The sequence below is a fragment of the Poecile atricapillus genome, chromosome 2 (genome assembly GCF_030490865.1).
Source record: "Poecile atricapillus isolate bPoeAtr1 chromosome 2, bPoeAtr1.hap1, whole genome shotgun sequence".
In the NCBI taxonomy this organism is placed as follows: domain Eukaryota; kingdom Metazoa; phylum Chordata; class Aves; order Passeriformes; family Paridae; genus Poecile; species Poecile atricapillus.
In genome coordinates, this window is record NC_081250.1 from 55551055 (window position 1) to 55573467 (window position 22413).

Here is a 22413-nt window from a genome sequence, read left to right on the forward strand (position 1 = left end):
TCCTCCCTTGCTTCTTTGAGACCATCAGCATCTGTGGCTCTTGGTCATTGGCAGGAAGGATACCTCAGCCTTGAGGCACTGCTGGTCTCCCACACATCTTGTTGCCTCCCCTTTGGCCCCTACAACTTGAGGAAAAGGAAGAAAAAGGGATTAGGATCTGCTGGTGGGGCAGGGAGCGGTGGTGCTGTTCCCTAGCCTCCAGGAGGACTCCTGAGTGCAGCGTTGCCACAGCGACGGCTTCCACTTATCCCTAGATAAGACGGGAAAGAGCATCAGCTGCAGCCCCAGTCCAGAAAGATCCTGCAGTGAACCCCGACGGCAAACTGCACCTTCCCTACTACTTCACACCGTTCAGTAAGTACTTCAGCCACACGTTTTTCGTCCCAGCTGGTTGACTTCTTCATTTCCTTGTTTGTTTTGTTTTTTGGTTTGTTTTGTTGTTTTTTTTTTTGTTTGGTTTGTTTTGGTTTTTTGAGGGGGTGTGTGGATTTGTTCATTTCTTTGTTTGGGGTTTTTTTAGCAGCAGTTAGTTGCCTTAGCACCTCTGGGCATGAGCAGGAAAGCACAGGATCTCCACTGCATAGGGAATGGGCTGGGGATGGTCCCGTGTGGGGAAGGTTGAGGTATGACCTATCTGAGTCTGGGATTCGTGGATAGGGCGATGGGGAGGAGAGTGCTTTAGAGAAAACTAAAGCACTAACTTTAACTGCTGGGACAGTTCACAACCAGATTTGTAAGTCAGCAAAGTGGAAACTGATATAAGGACTTCTTTTCTCACTACTAAGTCTGGCATGTGCAAGGGGTTAATTTGTACCTCAAGGAAAAAATTAGGGAAGAGTGTATTTTTTATCTCCAAAGACAAAAACTTTGTAACCAGAACTTGTGCAAATGTATATCACATTTTTTCAATCAAACAAATAAATATTTTTATTTATTTTACAAGTTTATTTTACAAACTAATAGCGGGAATAAGTCCACCACCCAGTCACAATTGTTTGAAATATTTTTGAAATACCACCCACACTGTCTGTGTGAATATGCTGATCCCAGACAATTCTGTGGTACTTCTGCTATTATTAGTAGCAAAAGTTTTGGGTAGAGGGAGGCACTCAGATCAGGCTTTCAAATATCTAAATATTTGCTAAGAAGATTTAAATATGCTTTATAAAAGTAAAAATCAGGGTAATCTGACAATATGCCTATGCAGAGCAGCCTAGTGCCGAAATAACTGAAGAAGAAACTCTGCACATTAGCATGAAGCTGTCTTCTGTACCCTGGAAGGCATCACTCCAATAGAATAATGTTAAACATATAGTAAAACTTGTAATTGAAAGTTTGGAGTGCAGAGCAGCAACACTGAGAATTTCTACTTGTAGGACGTCTTTTTTTCTACTCTGACCACTGTAAGCTTGCTTTATTTACATGATTTGCCAGGAAGCAGTTGTAATGGGGCTGAGATAGGATGGGGTAGGGGTGAAGGTGCATATTTTCTGATAAAGGTACCAAGGCTGCCTGCTGAGAGCAGATGGAAGAAGCCAAATGCAGCCAGATGGTGTTCCATTCCCCTTGACTCCTGACCTGTTTCACATGGCTTCTGTGTAGGGCAGATGTGTGCAAGATGGCTTCAACCAGTATCTTATTCCTCCTTTCTGCATTTGTAAATGACTTCATGCAAATAAGAGTCCTTCTCACACTACAGAGCCCTCCACAGGGGGCATGCTACAGAAGGAATGACAGGTCTCTCTCTTCACCTCCCACATAGGTCTAAGGATGCAGGGAAAAAGGAGCAGGTAAGGATGCTTGGAGTTCGCCTGTCCCTGCTTGCTTATGTGGTCATTGCAATCAGACAGAAAGGGGCAAGTCAATTTAAAATATATTAATAATCAAACCCCACCAGGAAATTTTAAGTGCATGCTTGGGGGCAGAAGAGGCACCAGTCTTAAAGAGCAAACCCTCACACCAGAGCAGCTCTTTGGGCAGGGCAGCAAAATGCTGCTTTTTGTCCAGACTGGACTGTTACCAATGAAGTCCAGCCTCTGCCTCGTGTCTGCATTTGGCAGCAGCCTGTGAGATACTCCCTATTTCCTTCCATTTCCAACTATTGAGTACACCAGCAGCAGCAAGGCCAGGCTCTGACTGTGAGGGCAAACAAGTGTGCACACTGTACCACTCCAGGACCTTGATTGCCTCTGTTTCTGCCTCTGCTTCTCTCTGTGTTCGTAGGAATTGCTCTGGCTTCAGAAGATAAGTACATAGGGCCTATCAGGCTTCTGTGACAACATTATTACTGACTATCAAAATGAACTTATTAAATTCATATTGACTGCTCTCACCCAAAAAGGATGTACTTTTATTTATCTAGCATCCTTGTCAACATGCCAGTGGTTTTTTTAATAATTCTGCACACCCTGGAAATTAGCACGTTTTTCTTCAGGAATTTGTCAATTGTAGAAACAAAACACTCTCCTGAACAAGAAAAAAAAAAATTCTACACATAATACCACATGTACCACATGGTCTACTGAAATCATCAGAGGCAGAGGTTGTGGATACCTTATAAAGGGCCACTTCAGAAATTCTAAGTATTCAATATACAAAGAAATCACAAGCCTTAATGTACAATGCTGAGGAGTATTGACATTAATACCCACATAACCCCTGTAAACTTTTATAAGAATTGAGTATCAGAACTTCATTTTTCCTTCTTACAGGTAAGAAAGATCATCAGATCACCTATGGGTGACTCATTTGAGAACTGCATTGTCCCTTCAGATTACATACAATTATCCATAGTACCTAATACCCGTGCAGTTGCATAGCCCCTTCAACCTTTCAAACCTTCAGAGAAGACAAGAAATGGAGATTTTCCATCCAAGCCACTTCCATGCCTAATTCAAGATCAAATGAAAAATAAGTCCAGCCCTTTCATTTTTTTCTCAAAGCTTTAGTTTTCTATCTTACAGGGTTTTTTCTCATGAGATTTCATTTTAAGTTTAAATGTCACATTATTGGACTGCCTTGAAAGATTTATATCATCTTATAAATATATGAGAGTAGCTGTACTGAGTATTCCCTAAACTCTAAGCTGATTACTTGTGACACACATCTACATTAAACCAACTGTGTATTAAAATAGTAAACCAAAACAGGTTCCTGCATCTGTCTCTAGCAAAGTGTTTTTTTAAAAAAACTTTATAAATATTTTTTTAAGTTATATATTATTATATAATTTTAAAAATATTTTAAAAAATATTTATAAAGCCTGGAACTGGTTGCATTAGTGAATTTTGTTATGGAAACCAAAAATTTAAGCAAAGAAAGTATTTGCAAGAATTTATGTTCTTGGTGTTTTAGGACTATATTAGTGAGCGATAATATAGCTTTATTTGGGCACTTTAATCAAGCTGGTACAGCAACTGATAATTTTGAAAAAAAATTTAGTATGTGCTTTAACCTTTCTAAAAATCCAAAGCTGATATCCAGAAAGCAAAAAGTTCAGATATACCGTATCTTACAAGGGTGTATGCCTGAAGGAGTCATGTTGTTATATGACAGTGATTCAGCATGAGATTTCATTCACATGAGGCTGAAGCAGCTTTTAGTAATACTTGCACTTTTCAGTCTGTCTTATCATTCATTGCCCTTCTCTATCTGTAAGTAGAGCCAATCCAGACTCATGCCAGAAGCTTCAACAAGGAGCAACACAAAACTATGTAGGCAAAGCTTGAACTTTCTTAAACTTTTAGGAGATCATTTCAGCTGTCTCTATCAGCTCTCTCTTTTCCTAGAAATAAGAGACTTGAGGTGAGACGTAGGCACATATCTCCGCAGAGGGTGGTACAGCCCAGCTGCACCATACCAAAGTCCCTGGCTAAATGACAACTGAATCCTAAATCATATAGAAAAATCTATAGCATCTCAGGAAGTATCTTCTATTGTGTGTGAATTAGCCTCCAATGTAACCATTACAGGTGCACAAAAGATAAATGTGGATCGTTATGTCAAGAGACATAACAGAGTGCAAGAAAAAAATGCTTTACTTCATCACATGAATAGCAAGCATGTGCTACCAAGGTGACTGATGATAGCAGAGTGTGCAAACTGTGCTAACATAAAGGCTGCTAGGAAAAGCCTTGCACTTAATGCATGAAAATCGGAGAACATGCTTCAATTTGTAAAGCCATATTAATGGCTTCATACAGTTCCTATAGCAGGCTACCTTCCCACAGAAAATGTTACTGGGGAATCTGTTTCCTTAGTGGCAGGAACTGATTTTACTGGGATGGGAAAGCACCATTACAATGGTCACATACAGCAACCTTCCTTTGGAGGAGAGCTCTGTGTGTAATCTGTGGTGACAGGATGTAACACCGCTCACAGGTTCACATGTCATAGACAATGTGTATACCCAAGATACCAAAATCCATTATATATTCTGGTAATTTTTATCTTTTTATTCTTTTGTCACACAGACTGTCGCAAAGTGCAGTGCTTTTCTAAGCAAGGCAATGCTGGCTTCAGGGCACACTTAAAAAAGAAAGAAAGTGGAGTGTCAGAAGTTAGCCTTCAAACCAGAATTTTAAAGCACTGAAGATACCAAGGGCTTGGCATTTGTGACAATGAAAATATGAACACAGTTCTAAGGGATGTATTTTAGAATAATATTTTCCAAACTATCATATTAAGAAAAAATAATTAATCAATCCTATATTAAGTCTCTTTACAAAATTTAATTTTTATTGGGTGAAATAATTCAATGAAACAACTTATTGAAATCTAACCAAATTTAACTATATTTTATAAGCCATTTCCAGTAAATATAATTTACTACCAATTTTACGTTTAAACTTTGCTATCTATCCTCAGCCCTTTTTGCCTCAAAACGTGTTAAAAACAAAAAGGTCCATAGTGTCTGAAATAACATCCCTGATTTTACTGAAAACCTTGTAAACAGGGTATTCTTCAGAAAATAACACTTTAACTAGTCATAATATTTAGTCAGCGTGCCCTAATCAAATCCAATAAAGTCAAATGGCATTGAAGAATAAAAGCCGCTCAAATCACAAAATGTAGCGTAAGCCTTCATATGGCCAGATAATAAGTTTTGAATTAAATAAAATTATGTCTGCTTCATTTTGAACCACAGCTATAGCTTACTTATACAGTGAATAAACAGAGAAACCATGTTAAGGTGCCTTCAAAGATTTCTTTTTGTAGAGCCTTCCCAAATGAAGGATTTTCTTGCAGTGAAGGCAAATGAGCCTTCAGGCAGAATAACACTTTGGTACAGATGTGAGGCTGGACTGGGACATTTCTATAGTGAACATTAGGAGGTGAAATCCCTCATCAAGGCCTGATTCAGTAAGGCTCTAATAATTTGTAGAATATTACAAATTCTTGTAAATTTTAAATAGTGAAACATAAGGGAATTAATCCCATATGTATAGTATCAGTCAATGTCAACCTTTGATGTTGACATGAGTTGAGTCAAATTTGATGCTGCCAGGCAGTTGTGGCAGGATGTCCACCCCACCTCCTCTCTACCACAGAGAGTTGGTCCATAAAGAGATAACCTAGGGGCTGAAAGGCCCAGCAAGAGGTCACCCCGGCACCAAAAGGGCTCAAACCTTAGCTAAGAATCAACATTTTAGTCTGGACAGCAGATGTGGGAAGAGATAAAGGAAATATTCTTGACTGAGAGACACCGTTTTACAAACTATAGAAGATACATGAGTTATCACAGAGGTAGGAGCCTCTACACACACACCCTAAAAGTCTGGGAGACTTCACCCCAGAGTTTGGACACAAATCCGAGGTTACTTGCCTGGGGATTGAGGGAAAGGATCTCAATGTGTGCCTCACCAACAACTGGATGGTAATATACATTGAATCCTAAGTTACATTATTTCTTTGCTAGCTGTAACATTAATAGGTACCTTTTACCTCGCTCTGTATATATCTACTAGTAGTCTCTTTTCTTTTTGTCTTTATTCCTGTGTAGTATTAGTTTGATTTTAGTCTTAACTTTAAGTTAGTTTTCTGTCTATTAAATAAATAATTCATTCTATAATAGACCAAATCAGCCATTATTAAAGAACTTGTGAATGAGAGTGGACTTTGGGGTGCCAGCTGCCTCAATAAAGCTAATGCTTGCTGCCAGAGGCCTGGGCAAAAGGAAAGGGTTTATCTAAACATCCATCCATAACAGCAGTGTTACTCTTTTTATTTTTAAGTTACTGGCATTTAAGACATGTGTTTCCATCCAGTGAAGAACTACATCAGTCCAACCTTTCCTACATTCTTTGCAAATATTTCTCTGACTGGATTTTGCTCAGGGGTTAATTGTTCTTTACATAGATGCAAGTTTAGTCATGGAAATGAGATTAACTCCCCTACTGTTCTGTTTCTTGTCAGCAAACAGCCATTGCAATTTTCAGAGAAATAATAAGGTAATTTCTTTTCCTCCAGCAAGATTATACCAAACTCACACAATTTAGACTCCTATTTTCCCATCCTCCTTTTCACTGTTATTCTCCAGCTGCCTCTTTTCTTACCTTTCTCTTTTATTTTCCTTTCCTTCTTTACCTGTCCTTTCTCTATTTTTCCCAATTACTTCTTTCATCTACTATTCATAATGTCTCCAGTTTTATCTTTTCCTCATTGCCTTTCTCCTCCTTACAAGGAAATCACAGTCTGCTCTTATTCCCTGAAAACAGAGAACAGAGGTTGTGAATAAGAAACCATCACAGCTGTTGCTGGATGAAGGCAGATACTGAGCCTGCACCTTCAGGTTGAGGCTTGTTTCCCTTTAACATTGCTTTTGTCGTTCTGTTGAGTTTCTGCTAAGCAACCATAGAAATGATCAGCTGTGAAAAATGGTCTAATTTTCTTTCTTCTGTGCTGGCATCTGTGGCAGCCACAGGATCAAATCTCAGCTTGCAAGGTGCTGGGGGAGCTCAGGTAGGAGGATGGGTGAGGATGGGCTTCAACACACACTGCAGCTATCAGTAAAAGGGAACAAAATAGCTCAAACAGTAATCCAGTGAGACTTACACAGCATGTACACTTAAATAGCTGTGTGAAATGCGGTCCTATGGTCTTACCAAAGTGGTAAGTAAATTTACTTCATGATGGCACTGTCCATCTTTCTGAGGCAGTACTTTACACCTGGTTTTTCTGGGGTATGCAAGGTTTCTTAGTGGAGCTGGACTTATAAGACTAAGTCAATAGAATTAATGGTTAAAGTTGGTTCATATAATAAATACCAAATATGATCCTTAGCTTAGAGTGGACAAAAAAATGGAGAAGAAAACCAGAACAAAACATCCTATTCCTTAGCATTTACTTTGTGTATGATATAGGACTTTCTGTATGAGATAGCACTTTCTGTACGCTCCAAAAAAAATAAATGTTTTTCTGTAGAGCCAATCCATGCTAGTGTGGGTTGCTTACAGCAAGGTAGGTGGAAAAACAGGTTACTGTAAAAAATGAGGCCAGCAGACTGCTGGAAGACAGGAACTCCTCCTCAGTTGTTAGGTAACATCAATATGTCTGTTTTATATCATGCTGCTTAATTTTTTTTTCAATTTTTTTTAATGTGGTGTAGTATTTTCATAAGGGTAGAAAAGCCCACTTCAATGATGTCAACAGAATATGTTCAGCCACTTGATATCCCAGAGGACAGATTGGACAAGCAAGATTCACAGTGTAACCATTTAGGTAAGTGTTATTTGATGATGTCATTGCACTAATAAGGGGTGTTGCATTCACATCATAAAGTCCTGTCTAGTGCCCATTTTTCCCCTCCAGCGATTCAACCAACCCCCCATGAAAACAGATAGATTACACCTTCTGCTGACGCTTCTAGTGCCAGATGGAAAGACAAAGAGCATTTTTCCTGCATATAAATATCAGCTGAAGCTCTAGAGTGAAGTTAATTAAAGTGGAGAAAGGAAAAAGAGTCATTGATCTTTTCCCTGGTAGAGCAGTTTCTTAATTTATACCACAGTAAATTGAAAGCTAGGCTATAGCTGAGCTTCCCTGAATATATCTTCCATATGCAATTTGAGTAAAAGATTTCAAGCATTCCATTTTCCATCATTGAGACAGCTTTCTAAAAATGTTTTCTCCTTCATCACCAGTTTCTTTTCTTGAAGCTACTTCATACAACTTTTACAATGAGCATACCAGGGTTGTGTTTGCTCTGTCACACTTCTGAATATCAGACTTCATGCTTGATAGATATGCTTTTTGCATATTCATGGTCTTTGCCTCTGTTTCAAGTGCTATGATTTCACTCTTATTTTACAAAATTGTCCTGAAGATTTAGCAACCCAGAAAGAAAAATCTGTTCACTTGTTGTTACTTTTGTGATGGCAATAATGAAACACAAATGCAATTTCAATTCCCTGTAAAAAAAAAGTGTCTCACCACAGGTTTTATAAATTTTGTTTATTTGTACTGCAAGGAAGGAATCCTAGTTCTGTCTCTGCTACATGGCATTTCTAGCCACAGACACCATTTTTACAAATGCTGGTATACCAAGCATAGTTGGTTCATAAAATCGCTTATTTAAATACATATAGAATGAGTTTCATTATACTGTTGGGAAACTGAGGCAGTGGGAGGGTTAATGAGCTCATTAGAACTATGAAGAAAGCCTGTGAAGGCCCAGAGGCTATCCTTCCCATGTCTACCTGCAGGCTCAGAGACATAACATCTGCCTTAAATAGTGTGAGAGAATCTGGAATGAAGTCATGCTTGCATCCAAGTCTGCAGTCAGGGCTTGGGTAATGGTGTGAGGAGCCCAGCTGAAGTCAAACAAGCAGCTTTTAAGAATTCAAAGCATTGGTTTCTGCAATGAAACTAATGAGAGGTTCACAAATGAGTGGTTAAAATGCTTAAAGAATCATCATTAAGGTTATTGGTAAAAAGCGGGGTTTAATATGAATTCATGAGAATGCAGTTTTAACAAAGTGGCAAGGTTAATTCTATTACTTACTATGTAGACAAAGCATGCATAAGTAAATTGGATTAGAAGGAATTTGGAATGATTTACATGAAGACTGGGAGCAAGAGGGCAAGTGTGCAGAGGGTATGATATAAGAAAAGAGTGCAAAAGCACTTAATAATTGACTAATTTAATATTTTAAAAATAATTAAATAGGATTTGCTACAATTGTAACAGTGAGTTAATGACATACTCAACAACATTCATACCATAACCCATTCACTTGCATGAACACATGAAAAAAGATGTATACATCTATAATTACTACTATAAAGGTACCTATCAAAAATTCCCCTCAGGCTCAGTGCAATACTCATATCAAATCCCTTAGTGTTTCTCAACAGGCATGGGCTGCACCTCAAGGAGTATGTGTGTGGGGGGGGGGGGGGGGGATCTGCCTAGACCTCGTTGTCAGCAATAGTCTTTCAAATATTGCAAACTTGAGGGTTTGAAAGCTCCAAGAGGCATCCCCCTCAGAGGCCCACTGTATTCCAGGAGAGCTCAAACAGCCTCACTTAGCACTGCTGTTTGTCACATCACAAGATGATTTGTCCCAAAAAGCCCAGTAAAACTAGTGCTATTACACTCAGGCAACAATACATTTTCCCAAGAGGTCTCATAACACTGGTACCATTTCAGTTGGGCTACGACTCAGGTAAATTACTTATCAAGGCTAATAAGAACGACTGCTTTTCCTTTGTTCCTTGCCTTGGTCAGACTGCTGATGTTCCTGATATGGTCAGAATAGTTCCTACCTTTACCATACAAGAGCACCCAGTATGGTCATGGATGCTTCACCACCCAGCTGGCACAGTTAAGGGGCACTCCACCACTCAGCTGGTTCAATTAAGGCTTATCAGAAGCTGCTGAGATTGTAAGGCATGCCTAAAGAGGAGTTGAGGGAGGGGGATGTACTACCACAACAAGCTATCTTCAGTGTTTTCAGCTTGCATAAGCATCCAGAAATACAGACTCTTGCAGAAAAAGTCTCATTGACTTTTTACTCTGAGTCGTCTGAGTAAAGGTTTATTTTAAAGGGAAACCAAAAATTCAGCATAATGTTATGTAAATAAAAAACAAATACGTTTCTCGGTAGCTCTGGAAATAAAGTTAACTCTTGAAGGGAACAATATACTGACCGTCTCATTTTACCAGTACCTCAGACTGACCCTATATATGTAAAACTTTCCTTCACAAAACTGGCCTTGAAGACACAATCCACACAGTTACCACTGGATGAAACAGGAGTGGCCATGGAACCTGTGCACACAGTGATGCAGCCTTCCCTCTGACACATAAACACACAAGCTTCCCACAACTCTCTGTCTCCATTTTATGTCTACTGCCAACAACACAGGACTACCTAAATCACTTGACTCCCATGTGGTATGGAAAGGAGCCCTCTTTTGTTGGCTTTCTAAATATTTAAGAGATTTTTCTTCCTGGGAATTTTAATTTACTTGGATTAAAGCACTGTTATCAAAGTGATTCTTTTCACCATCTGGTTTTTTATTTCCCCTAAATTTCAATTTCTATTGTATTTTTTCCCTGCAGAAGATCTTTCAGAGCAGCTGATTAAGAGCTGTGACCTCAAAAAAAAACCAAGAAAAGGTAAAACCCTCGCAGCTTCCCAGAAGATTGAACAGGAGCAAAAGAAGCCAAAGAGAAAAGATACACCGGCTTTGCACACTCCACCACCTCTAACAGGTGAGTGGTAAATCTCTCGACTTTGAAATCCCAGTTCGTCTCTAGGGACTGAAGCTGGGTGAAAGTCCACAGAATGTTCACTCAGTAATGTCCTCTTGGATGTCTTTCTCAAAGACATTCCATGTTAGTTGGAGGGTTTGGTCTCACTTCTAGGAGTACCAAGGTGGATAGGTTTATGGCCTGAAAAACATGCTCCCATGAGCTGATAAATAATGTCAGATTTACATGTGAAATGATGTGTATTTATTGGCAGCTGCTGAGCCATACTAGATGTCCCAATTGGATATGGTCCAGAATCAAAAAGGATCAAGTCTAGCCCCTACACTTTCTCATGAAACTTGCATCCAGTGCACAGAGGGAGGCTGGGGATGAGACTAGGAGTAGACCAGTGAAGTACACAAGCCACCTACAGGATGCTCCTCCTTGAAATCATAGGGCTCATGTGTTTATGGGGACTCTAGCAAAGGGTAGGTGTTTCAGGAAGCCAGAAAACATCAGTGAAGGGGCTTCTTGTAGGGTGCTCCCTGCTGTGGCACAAATACAGGTGTCTGAGAGCCAAATGCCACCAGCCTGGAGAAGGGAATAATAAGCAGGAGACTGCCACTGACACCTAATGATCCAAGCACAGCAGTGGGAATAAATGTTTGTCACTCTCAGCTAACAAGCACTCCTTGTTATAAACTCCAGCGAGAGAGCTGTTCTCTTATATTATTGAGTTCCTCTTCCCATGCTGCACAAACATAGTTAGCCAGTAACTACTTGTATGCTTCTCCATATATCTGCAACAATTCACCAAGTCAAAAATAAGCAACTGGGATTTTCCAGTATTTGTAATCCAGATATTGAATTTTATTTTGTTCAGTTTTCACATATATCTTCCATTAGCAATTCTCTCTTAGGGAGCGCAGCTCAGAGGCTGGAGAGCTGTGTTTTCTTCCTGCAATTGTCACACCATAAAGAAAACATTCTTTCACTGGTTAAAACAGCCATTTCCGTGTGGTCACATTGTTCCCAATTAACCTCTTGAGTATCTGTGTGATTAAGCTACTGTGGTAACAAGTCTAAAGTTCTGGAACAGGAGATTACACTCATCTGTCCCACGATTTCTGATGGCCTCCAGTTTAGTGCATTATGTACAATCAGAAGCCAGCTGGCCTGATAGCATTGTTTTCTAGAGCCTATGGAAAATAATTAATTTGAAAGAAATGTAGGGTAGGTGCATCATACAGCAGATCATGCAGTTCTGTAGCTGTACTTCAGAGTAGTCTTTGGGAGAGCTACATAGGTGAAAGTTTCTTCAATATAAATAGTCTAAAGTAGCATTTTCTTTATTTCTTACTTACAGCCATAGTTTCAGACTCATCTGAAAATCTGCTGAAAAGGTATGGTATCACAGAGAAATCACAGAGAGAAAGAGTGAGACCAGTCTCTCAAATCACTGAACTGGAGCAGAAAAAGCCCAGAAGAAAAGATACACCTGCAATACACATCCCACCTTTGATAATAGGTAAGAAACTTAGGTAAAGATCTTCCTGAGAGGCAGCATAAGGTGGCTAGTGTCAGAGATATACTTGGAAGGCTAAAAGGAGGTTGCTCTCTGCTCAGTGTACTTAGCAGTTCTTCAACTGGACCTATTTGGTCTAAGTATATAATAACAGTGGGGTTTCATGACAAATCTAATACATGTCCCATGTTCAAGCTCTGGGGATAGAAAGGACAGGGAGAAAGAAACGGCATTTGGTCACTCGATTATCTCTTGCAAACTGCAATCCTACTTTTCTGAAAAGCCAACCCCTGACCTGCTTTTCAAACCTAAGCACATAGACATTTTTAGGTCACCAGCACTAAAATGCCTCAAACAACCTGGAGCAAAGCTGTACTGATCAATCCCCTCCTCATTCTGCAGTCCCTGACATGCACTGAGGAAGCCAAGTGGTGATGAACCTCTCATTAGCAGCACCTTAAAGATAATTCTGTGCTTCTGGCATGATGTGCAATACATACTATATAACATGAGGGGAGGGGAGGGGAGGGGAGGGGAGGGGAGGGAAGGGAAGGGAAGGGAAGGGAAGGGAAGGGAAGGGAAGGGAAGGGAAGGGAAGGGAAGGGAAGGGAAGGGAAGGGAAGGGAAGGGAAGGGAAGGGAAGGGAAGGGAAGGGAAGGGAAGGGAAGGGAAGGGAAGGGAAGGGAAGGGAAGGGAAGGGAAGGGAAGGGAAGGGAAGGGAAGGGAAGGGAAGGGAAGGGAAGGGAAGGGAAGGGAACCCCTATCATGGATCATTTGAATAGAGCTAACCTGCTTTTTGGGTACAGTCAGGAGTAAGAATTTAGGAATGTATACTAAATAAAGCTGCACTGTGCTTTATGATCATGTCCCCTCTTTTATTTAAATTAAGAAGTGGTGAAGGAAAAGTATATTTATTTAATTCTGATTACCTAGTTATAGCACATAAACCAACCTTTTTAGAGCAGATGCTAGAGACAGCTGAAATGTAAGACCCAAACAGAGGTTGCCAGCTCCCAGATGGACCCATACTAGTAGTGTATCAAATGCTTACCACAATCAATAGCAAGATCATTACCAATGAATCACTTTGCTAACTGATGAACTCCAGATATTCCCAGTAGAGTTCAGGATTCAAAACTCAGAGAGGGATGTAGCCCAGAGAAGGCTACAGAAGAGGTTATAAACTTTCCATGGACCACTAGCAATTTCAAGGAAAAATCAGCATTTTAATTCAAAACAATGGAAAGGGAATACAAATGGGAACTCAAAATGGTAGTGATTTGTATAAAACTTCTTTGATATGATGCCTCTGACAACTTCTGAAGAAAATGTGCTTTACTGAATGCAGTTTAGAAGTTCTGGGTTTAAAGGAGTGAGAAGCATGTTTGATTTGGGAAACATTTGTAAGCTAGTCTTTCTCTGTTTGCTGTTTACATAAATAACTTAGCCTCCCTACCTCTGCTTTCCTAGCTGTGTGTATTATGAAATGCAACTCATCCTGCAGACCTATTTTAAGGATTGTTTATTCTATTGTTCTGTTAATATCTGCCAAGGGATCTGGCTAAAGGAAACAGAGGGTAAATACAATGTAATCATAATTTCCCAGCAGAACTTGCAAGTACTTGCAATTTTTAGGTAGACTCTGGAACCATAATGGTTCACAAAAACATGAGTGTTTCTGTTAGGAAGCTAAAAATTAAGCAGAAGAAATTTTCTTAAATCATCTATTTGTCAGGTGCTACCTAGATCTAAGCCATACCTCCTGGGCTACATATCAGAAAAACAGCAAGATAGCACATCTACAGACTGCCTAGGGACAACTCCTGCAGCTGAGTTGGGAAAGGCAAGAGGTGAAGGGTTAAACTTTCATTCTTCTCACCCAGAGATTTTTCAATGGAGGTATGATATTTTCCCAAAGGAGCCACCTTAACTGGTTTTCTGGGCTTGAGAGAGAATGAGGGTTTGAAACTGGTTTTACTAGTTATCTCTCATTTGATTAGGAAACCTCAGTCAGCCACATTTCAGGAACTGCATTCCCATATTTACACATGTATTTACATTCTAGCTCAAATCCACAGGCCTGAAGACCTTTAATTTAGTTAATAGACTGTATAATGCTAAGTGGGAATGACAATAGAGTGTTCCAGAGCTGACTACGGGCTTGGATCAGATTCAAGCCATTTACGGTCAAGTGATGCAGAAAAAAAGACCATTAGAAATCTGATTATATTTTGTCTTCTGGTCTAATTCTTCTAATTCTTCTGATCTTCTTGTCTTCAGAAAGACAAGGTGTTGGGTGACTGAAGGAGAGATTGCCACTGAAGGAGACATCTGCTCATGACTCATTTATATGGACATGGCACAACATTAACTGTGCCAATTAGTAGAAGTTTGAGGGCTGAATACATTTAGAAGCCTGACCCTTGTAGAGATTTCAGACAACTAATTTAGTAGCCCCCTTTCTTTATCTGCATTTCCCAACTGGACTGGGTGCTTGCAAGGTGTAAAACTTATTCTGCTTCTCACTTGGACCACATGCCACCCGGTAGATTAATTAATTTTCTTCATGGTACCTTTGACTTGCTTTTATTTGTGACAGAAAATCTCTCTGGCCACCCAAAGGGAGAGGGACTGTCCTAGGAGTGCTGGTCAAAACAAAGAGGGATAACACATTTGCCATTTTAGCTGCATTTACAATAAAGTATTTGTGTGGACAGCTATTCAAGAGAATACTCTATTAATTAAGCTCTTTTACTAGAATTAAGTGGAGTTTCTTGAATTGGTATCTAGTAGTGGTTTGCTGGGCATCTGAAGGGGAAATATTATAAGTGCTGACAATCCTCATTATCAGGCCACAAAAGATACTGATGCCTTAAGATTTTAGCTTTTATATTTTTCAAAACCTGTACTGCACTAATGCATAACTCCAGACTCCATATAAAGTGCAGCTAACTGTCTTCACATTTTAGTTAGACAAAATAATCCCTCTGGGCCTGTGATCCAAGCACATACCACAGCCTCAGGCCCTGAGATGTATAAACAAAAGTGAATTGGGGCAGAGTAAGATGGGGAAATATGGCTTCATTACCTGAAGCTGTAATTGGAGAATTAACCCCTGACATGCAAATAGACCAAACTTGTATCTGTCTGAAAAACCTGTGACCACCATCCAACTTGGGTGTAGCCTCTGTGAGGCTTTTATACTGCCTAAGGTGTAGCTACTGAAGGCCTTTAATAAATGCCCACTTTATTCTCTTAACTCTGTCTAGCCTCCGTTCCAGGTAGCCACTCCAAGACATCAATATCATGTAGCACTGAGTGCTGCTTACTTCAGCAAGACTAATAACAAGGAGACAAGTCAGAAAGGTTTGTCTATATTTACTTAGGTCACATAGTCCTGCTGGGTCTTCTTGGGTCTCCAAGTCTGTAATTCAGGTTCTGTTTTGCACAGCAGTTCCACAAAAGCTTAGCTTCTTTGTGTACACTACCAGATGAAATAAATCTGAAAGTAAATAAGTAGGAAATATTGGACCAGCCTTCAACCAAAGGCCTTTCATAGAAAATCATGGAGCCATCACTGAATTTCAACCAGCAGATTGATGTACGTTGCTATGTATCTTAAAAAGTAAATATGCATCCTTAGAATAGGAAGGGAATGGAATTCAGACATTTAAATACATAGGTTACTTTGCCTGGTACAGGCATAAGTCTGCCACAGGCAGTTAATCACTGGAAAACAGATCCAGAATACAGGATCTGAAAAGCTCTGTACAGACAGACAGCATCTTGGCAGACTGTTTCTGTCATTTTCTCAATAGTAAATGCACATAGATTGGATTTTGTCACACATTTGGAGGTACATTTTAAGCATATATTAGTTATGTTTTACCTGTTCCTCAAATGGTCCGTGATGTAAAAACCAACAACAAATAACCCACACTCCCCTTTGGAGCACACACAACCCAACCCCCAAAGACAAAAGGAAAAAAACCTTGCCTGTATTTTCCTAGGTTGCCTATAGGGACGGAAGCCTGTTTGGGAATATTTACATCCATCTCCATAAAATGGCATCATTCTTTGCTGTTAACAGCAATAGTTACTTAATTGCTGCTTGAACAAATGAAGTGCTTTGTGTTTCAAATTAACACTAATTTATGCATTTCAGTTTATCTCATAGTGCTGCTGAAACCAGCTAGTTCACAAGAACTGCATGTAAATAAAGATGCTGCAAACTTAAATGAAGTGCAGTATAGGTCAATATTTTCATTAATTTGTCTCCTCTGAAAAGACTCTAGATTTGAAGAAAATCTTCCTCTGTGGTATTATCCTATTTTCAGACCTGGTCAAGACTGAAAGCCTTCTCTGTGAAAGAATGGTTGATGCAGAAAGAAGCAAAACAAGTTGATTTGACAGAACAGCGTGGCTGGCTAGCCACTAGTAGGAGATCAAATTTAAAAAGGGAGATTTCATTGGTCTCAAAGCAATGGTGTCCCTCATCCTGTTTGTAGACTGTTAACATCCACACCAAGGCATGTGGGCATAAATTCCATCACAGAGGTCAATTGATTTTTATTGGAAACAGGCAAGCCCAGCACAATATGTTAAAATATTTAACCTATGTTAAAATAGGTTTCAAAAACATTTTGTACTTAATGTGTTGTTCTTGCATCACTCTTATTTTTTTTATGTGGAGAGCTGTTAGAACTTTTGTTATACCTTGGTATTATACAAAACCCTCTAGATCCCCAAAGGCAGACTTACTGGTTTAACAGAGAAAAAGAGAAAGAAAGACACAGAGAAAGGAGAAGAGATAAATTTGTGGGATGGACGATCTACAGTCCAAGTCTATTTTCACATTGTTCTTAATTCAGTAGCTTTTGCAATTTACTGATACTATATCATTTCAGTGGAGATGGCACTTGTCATGTGGGTATTTTAACATCTCTTTTGCCACCTGCACTTGCAAAATCTAAGTAATATGGCTATATAGATAGAGAAAACATACATATCCACAAAAACTGTTACTGCCACAAAGATCAATTACAGTTCTTGCTTCATCATGCAAGCTCTTTCCCTTATTTAGCTACCCAAACCTTTCTAACAAACAGGTTCCCAAATGAAACATCAGTCTCTTTTTAAAGGTATCAAAAATATGCTGGATTTAATAGTGCTTAATAATTTTAGCTAAAAATGCAGTGATTCAGTTCTAGTTCACTATGTATTAGGAGACTGAAATGCCAAAAAGAAATGAGGAGTAACTCACATGATGCTGGAAAACGACATTAAAATAAAAAAATAAGAAACAACTGAAAAACTCTCTTTAGCCTTATATTTTCTAAAAAGTACATTAAATCAACTCCTCTTTTCACCTTTTATTTTGTTTGTTTGTTGTTTGTTTGTCGTGTTCTTCTCTTTTTAAGGCACTAAGCTGTTTATAGAAGAAGAACAAACGGTGATTATGGAAGATGAAGAAAAGGATGGAGAGACAATCCACAGTTAGATTACAGTGATGCTTCAATAATACAGTGTAAATAATCATGGGTCATTCAAAGTGGCAGCACATTAAAAAAGATCTTTCATCTTTATAAATAATTTTCTCAATTGTACACTTGAATTTAAACTATTATCAAGTGCTTATCTGCTTACTCATAATTCCCAGCAAACATCACTGGAGATGATGGCAGAAATTTCAGTTACACAGGTTTTGAAGGATTCTGTTGGTTTACTACAAGGAGCTTCAGAGCGTTTTTGTCAATGAGGAATCCACCTCAGATCAGATCTAGCTTTTCACAGTGTGGTACTCATACAGTACCTGGCACTAGAAGTGGTAGTTCTGAGTAGTAAAATATCAGCTAATTATTCAAATAGCTTTTTTTGCCTGACACTTTACCTCGTTTTCCAGCTTTCCATTCCTGGAGTAATACCAACCACAGTGAAAATTCCCATGTGCAGAGCTGATGGGATAGATGGAGAAGGTGAGAAGGCAAGGATTCAACTCTAGAGCCCCTGAAATGCAAAGCAAAAATTTCCTCTGCCTGTATCTGCTCATGACTTGTGTCTGTAAGGAGGAAAAGATAAATTTACTGTAGAATTAAAATTTACTCCTTAGGGGTCTCAGCGTTGACAGACACTTCAAACAGGATGGAGGGCAGAGATCTCAGAGGAGAAACATTAGGGAAGTGCAACACCCACCTGTTACACCAATGTACACAATTGTCTCCACTGGCTTGGTGAAAGATATAATAGTTGGATAGTTGATCCTTTTCCTACAAATAATTTCTTTTCACATCTGCTTTTTAAATTGAGTCCTAGGTAATCAGTCAGGAGAACCTGTAAAGATTCAAAATCACAGCAGGGAGGTAAAAATTGAGTAAAAGGAATAATGTTACTCAATGGCATATGTTTACTGCAAGGTAGAAGAGCATCATGTGACTTTTTTAATAGTTTGCCTCGATGATCCAAACACTAATTTTTTTTCACAACCAGCTACAGCCTTCAGTATTTGTAGAGAAATGGGTATTGGTAGAATATCTACCAAAATACCTACCAAAAAACAAAAGATAGAGCTGGTCACTTTTTGCTTGTCTTAATAACTCTGGGCTAGATGGAGTAGCACTGCCAGCTGAACCCTTAGGGAACTAAGCAGAGAGGCTGAAGATTATTTAGCCTGGCAGACTGAATTTAGTCATTTTTTTAACTCACTTAGGCAGACAGCTGAGGACCACAGTAGTTTGGTATGAACTCCATATGCCACTGTGATTGACCCAGCATCTTTCATGAGAATGCAGTCCATTCACAAATATATGATCAAGATGTAACCAATGAGCTTACAATAAATAATTGCATATTAAATTGTACAAAAGGTCTGCTATATTAGTAATGGGATGCCTCTTACTTAGAAAGTGTACTTGCTTTTATCCTATTAACTTATCAGTGAGAAAAGATAATATTTAAAATATAAACAATCAATAGTTCAAATAATAACATTAATATAAAATCCACAGTAAAGTATGTCACAACAACTACATGGCAAGAAATATGTATGACTCAGGTCTACCTTTACCAGTGAAGTTGGTGAATATTTTCAGTGCATATGTAGTGAGTTGACCTTGGCTAGATACCAGGTGCCCACCAGGCTGCTCAATCACTCCCCTTTACAGCAGGACAATGGAGAGAAATAGGATGCAAACCAACTAGTAGGTTGAGATAAGTCAGTTTACAAAAGCAAAGAATAAAACAAAAGAAAAGCAGAAGTTTACGCACTCATAAGCAAAAGGGTGTTACATTGGGGTCGCAGTTTGGAGACAGGCACACGACAGGACTCACTGAAGATCATGCGACAAACAGCCAAGATTTATTGATAGACGCACCCTTTCATAGGGGGTTCAAAATTCCCACACTTACCCACCTGATTGGTCGGGGTCTCAGCACTGCCCAGCTCCCTGGCCAGTTAGATGTCTGTGTTCAGGATAGAATGGGAGTGGCTGGGGCCCCCGATTGAGTTCTAATCCAACCTATTATTGTTTCACTCAGAGACTTGTTTACTTCCAGACTGGTCAGGTGTGGAGGGAGGTCTGTTATAGCCAAATTTATCTGTGCAGCTTCAGACCAGCTTCAGCTGTCACTAAAGGGAAAACAATTAATATCTACTTCCCATCAGGAAGTGTTATTGAGCCACTTCCCAGGGAGCAGGATTTCAGCTTCTGGAGTGGTTGCTCCAGAAGCCAAAAATGGTAGCATAACAAATGCCCCCAATTCCTCCTCTTCCTCATAGTTTTGTATCTGAGCTGATGTCATATGGTATGGAATTTGGTTTATTTGGGTCAGCTATTTTGGTCTAGTTGCATCCCCTCCCAGGACCTTGCCCACTCCCAGTCCCTTGATAGGAGGCATGGGAGAGAATTGTTAAAGAGACAGCACCAGTGCTGTGCCAGTGCTGCTCAGCAGCAGACAAAACACTGGTGTGTTGTCAACTCCTTTCCAGCTACCAATGCAAAGCACAGCATGTGAGGGCTGCTAAGGGAAAATTAACTCCAGCTCAGCCAGACCCAGTACAGCACAATACAACAAGAGTGAAGTGTGGAGTCCTGAAAAGATTCAAATTAACATCAGCAGTGAATTAGCCATGAAAATCTACATGCTTAGACATGAAGGGGCTTAACAACACAAAGCAGGAGTACAGATAGGATGTGACTGACTTTACTGCTCTGAAAAGAATCTGTTTCCAAGACTGGGAAATGCTGACACATTTTAATGGGAAATAAAACAAAAATAAACAATGAGCATCCTTTAAGCCTAGCACTGTATATTGCTCAGCAAAGAGGAGTTACAGTTTGAGTGACTGCCATCTCTGATGGCACAGTAGCCTTATTTACCATCCCTGTACTGATGAAATTGAAGCCCAGCAGAAGAATGCTGCCGTTTCCTTAAAAAATGGCCTATTCACAGCCATTTTATTTTATCTTTTTTTTCTCCCCAGGACCAACATGAGCAATTAAAAGCAATTTTTCACTTGATCAACTAAGTAAATAGGAGGTTTGGTAATGTTCCTAGCAAGCAGTTATAAGAACCTGATAGTAAAAATAATGCCTCAAAAAGTGCTTCATCATTATCATTATCTCTTTGAACACCTGAATACTAAGAGCAGCCTGCCTCGACATCCGTAAAAAGGAAGGCAAAACTAGAGAGAAGGGAGATAATGAAAGAAACTCTGGCCATTGCCTTCTTCCCCACCTCCCCTCCCCTGCTGCCTTCCAAGGTTTTTCAGAGCAGTGAAAAGAATCTGAAGCCTCTAAAAGTTGAGACACCACCAAGCCTTGGGCACCTCCAGCCTGGGGAAAGCAGTAACCTACTGGGACACACAGGTGACTTGGGGAAACCCTCCTCTGCTCCTGCATCCTTTGGTGTGAGCAACAAGAGTGGAACAAAGTCAGATGCAGGGACCACATGCTTCACCCCCCACCCCCCTCAATGAAAATATAGCAAGTGTGTTTGGTAAATTATACTATACTTGTAAAGTAATCTTAGCTTTTTGCCAACTTTTCTCTACTTTCCCCTTTCTCTCTCTTTGCCTCTTTTACAGTTAATACAGCGAATATATATATATATATATATATATATGTATATATATATATATATATATACATATATATATAGTATCAACATATAACTTCTTTTGAGTTTTAATTACATTGTGGGGAATATTTGAACCTGAAGTTCTTTCCACAATTCACAGAGATGAATGCTCCTCCATAATAAAGTGGATTGTAGCATTTAATCATGGGACATGGATCCCTTAAAACTAGAATGCTGATTCAAATAAATCAATAAATTGTTAATTTTTATGATTGATCATTTTGTGTTAGGGAAACAAAGCAAGATACCCTTATGACTTTTCCTTTTTTTTTTTTTTTTTTTTTTTTTTGTCATTAAAGTGCTTTGTAAAACATTGCTTTTTGATGAAATTAATGCTTTTTGGGCTGGTGGACTCAAACCACTGGAGAGAGGAGATCCCCTGGCTGTAGTGGGAAACATTAATCAGATTGTAGAAAGCATGAAAAAGCTGCCTGTTTACAAATGATGCATGATGGGGAGTTAACACCATGATATGAATCCCCTATGATAATGACTGTAGACCCTGAAATAATGATACCTCTTATCAGAGGCCACCCTGAAGCTATGAAAGCCATAGACATCCAGCTAAAACAACAAATAGAAAGCCTCATGAAACAGGTAAGAGCTGTAGCCACCTTGGAGGCAGCTATTACCCCCAAACATAACTGAGAATAAAGTAAAATTTGGACCTGGGGGTAGATGGCACAAGAATTAATTAATTATGGAAGTACAACTGATTTTAAATCAACTCAGCACACAGTGCAAAACAACTGTGCCTCCTGTAAGACTGCAAAAGGCAATGTCCTCCCCTGGGCAAGGAGGATGAGCTAACACAAGGGAAGAACACAAGGAAAAAGAAATACCCTGTGGAATGTGGGCTTACAAAAAGGGATCCCAAAAACCCTAATGGATGGCCAACCCACTAATAAATTAGAGATATTAAATTGAGAAAGCCAGCAAAGGAGAGATAACAGTAAAAGCTATCCCTGCTACAGCCCTTCCCTCAAGGGATCACAGAAAGGGAATGTGACAGGAAACTCCTATCTTCATCCCAAGAAAGTAAGCCAGGGGACAAAGG

General features: G+C 39.4%; 1 protein-coding gene and 1 long non-coding RNA gene across 2 annotated transcripts; one reads left to right on the top strand and one right to left on the bottom strand.

Annotated features, from left to right (window-relative positions):
- The first annotated feature begins 7637 nt into the window (after positions 1-7637).
- Positions 7638-17721, top strand: PPP1R17 (protein phosphatase 1 regulatory subunit 17). Its single transcript, XM_058830744.1, has 4 exons — positions 7638-7719; positions 10565-10717; positions 12063-12224; positions 17642-17721. Exons 1-4 carry the CDS (start codon positions 7638-7640, stop codon positions 17719-17721), a joined length of 477 nt encoding a protein of 158 aa, XP_058686727.1.
- On the bottom strand, positions 15598-19931 carry LOC131575371 (uncharacterized). The gene is made up of 4 exons (XR_009276774.1): positions 19630-19931; positions 18414-18551; positions 18112-18279; positions 15598-15723 (listed from the first exon to the last, which is right to left on the bottom strand). It is a non-coding gene; the product is annotated as an uncharacterized LOC131575371 (long non-coding RNA).
- Between the last annotated feature and the right edge of the window lie 2482 nt (positions 19932-22413).

What these genes read in the sequence shown, in the direction of transcription:
- PPP1R17 (XM_058830744.1), top strand. Translation starts at nt 7,638, where the DNA reads ATGATGTCAACAGAATATGTTCAGCCACTTGATATCCCAGAGGACAGA. An exon ending in TTCACAGTGTAACCATTTAG is followed by an intron (nt 7,720 to 10,564) that starts GTAAGTGTTATT and finishes TTTTCCCTGCAG; the next exon opens with AAGATCTTTCAGAGCAGCTG. An exon ending in CATCCCACCTTTGATAATAG is followed by an intron (nt 12,225 to 17,641) that starts GTAAGAAACTTA and finishes TCTCTTTTTAAG; the next exon opens with GCACTAAGCTGTTTATAGAA.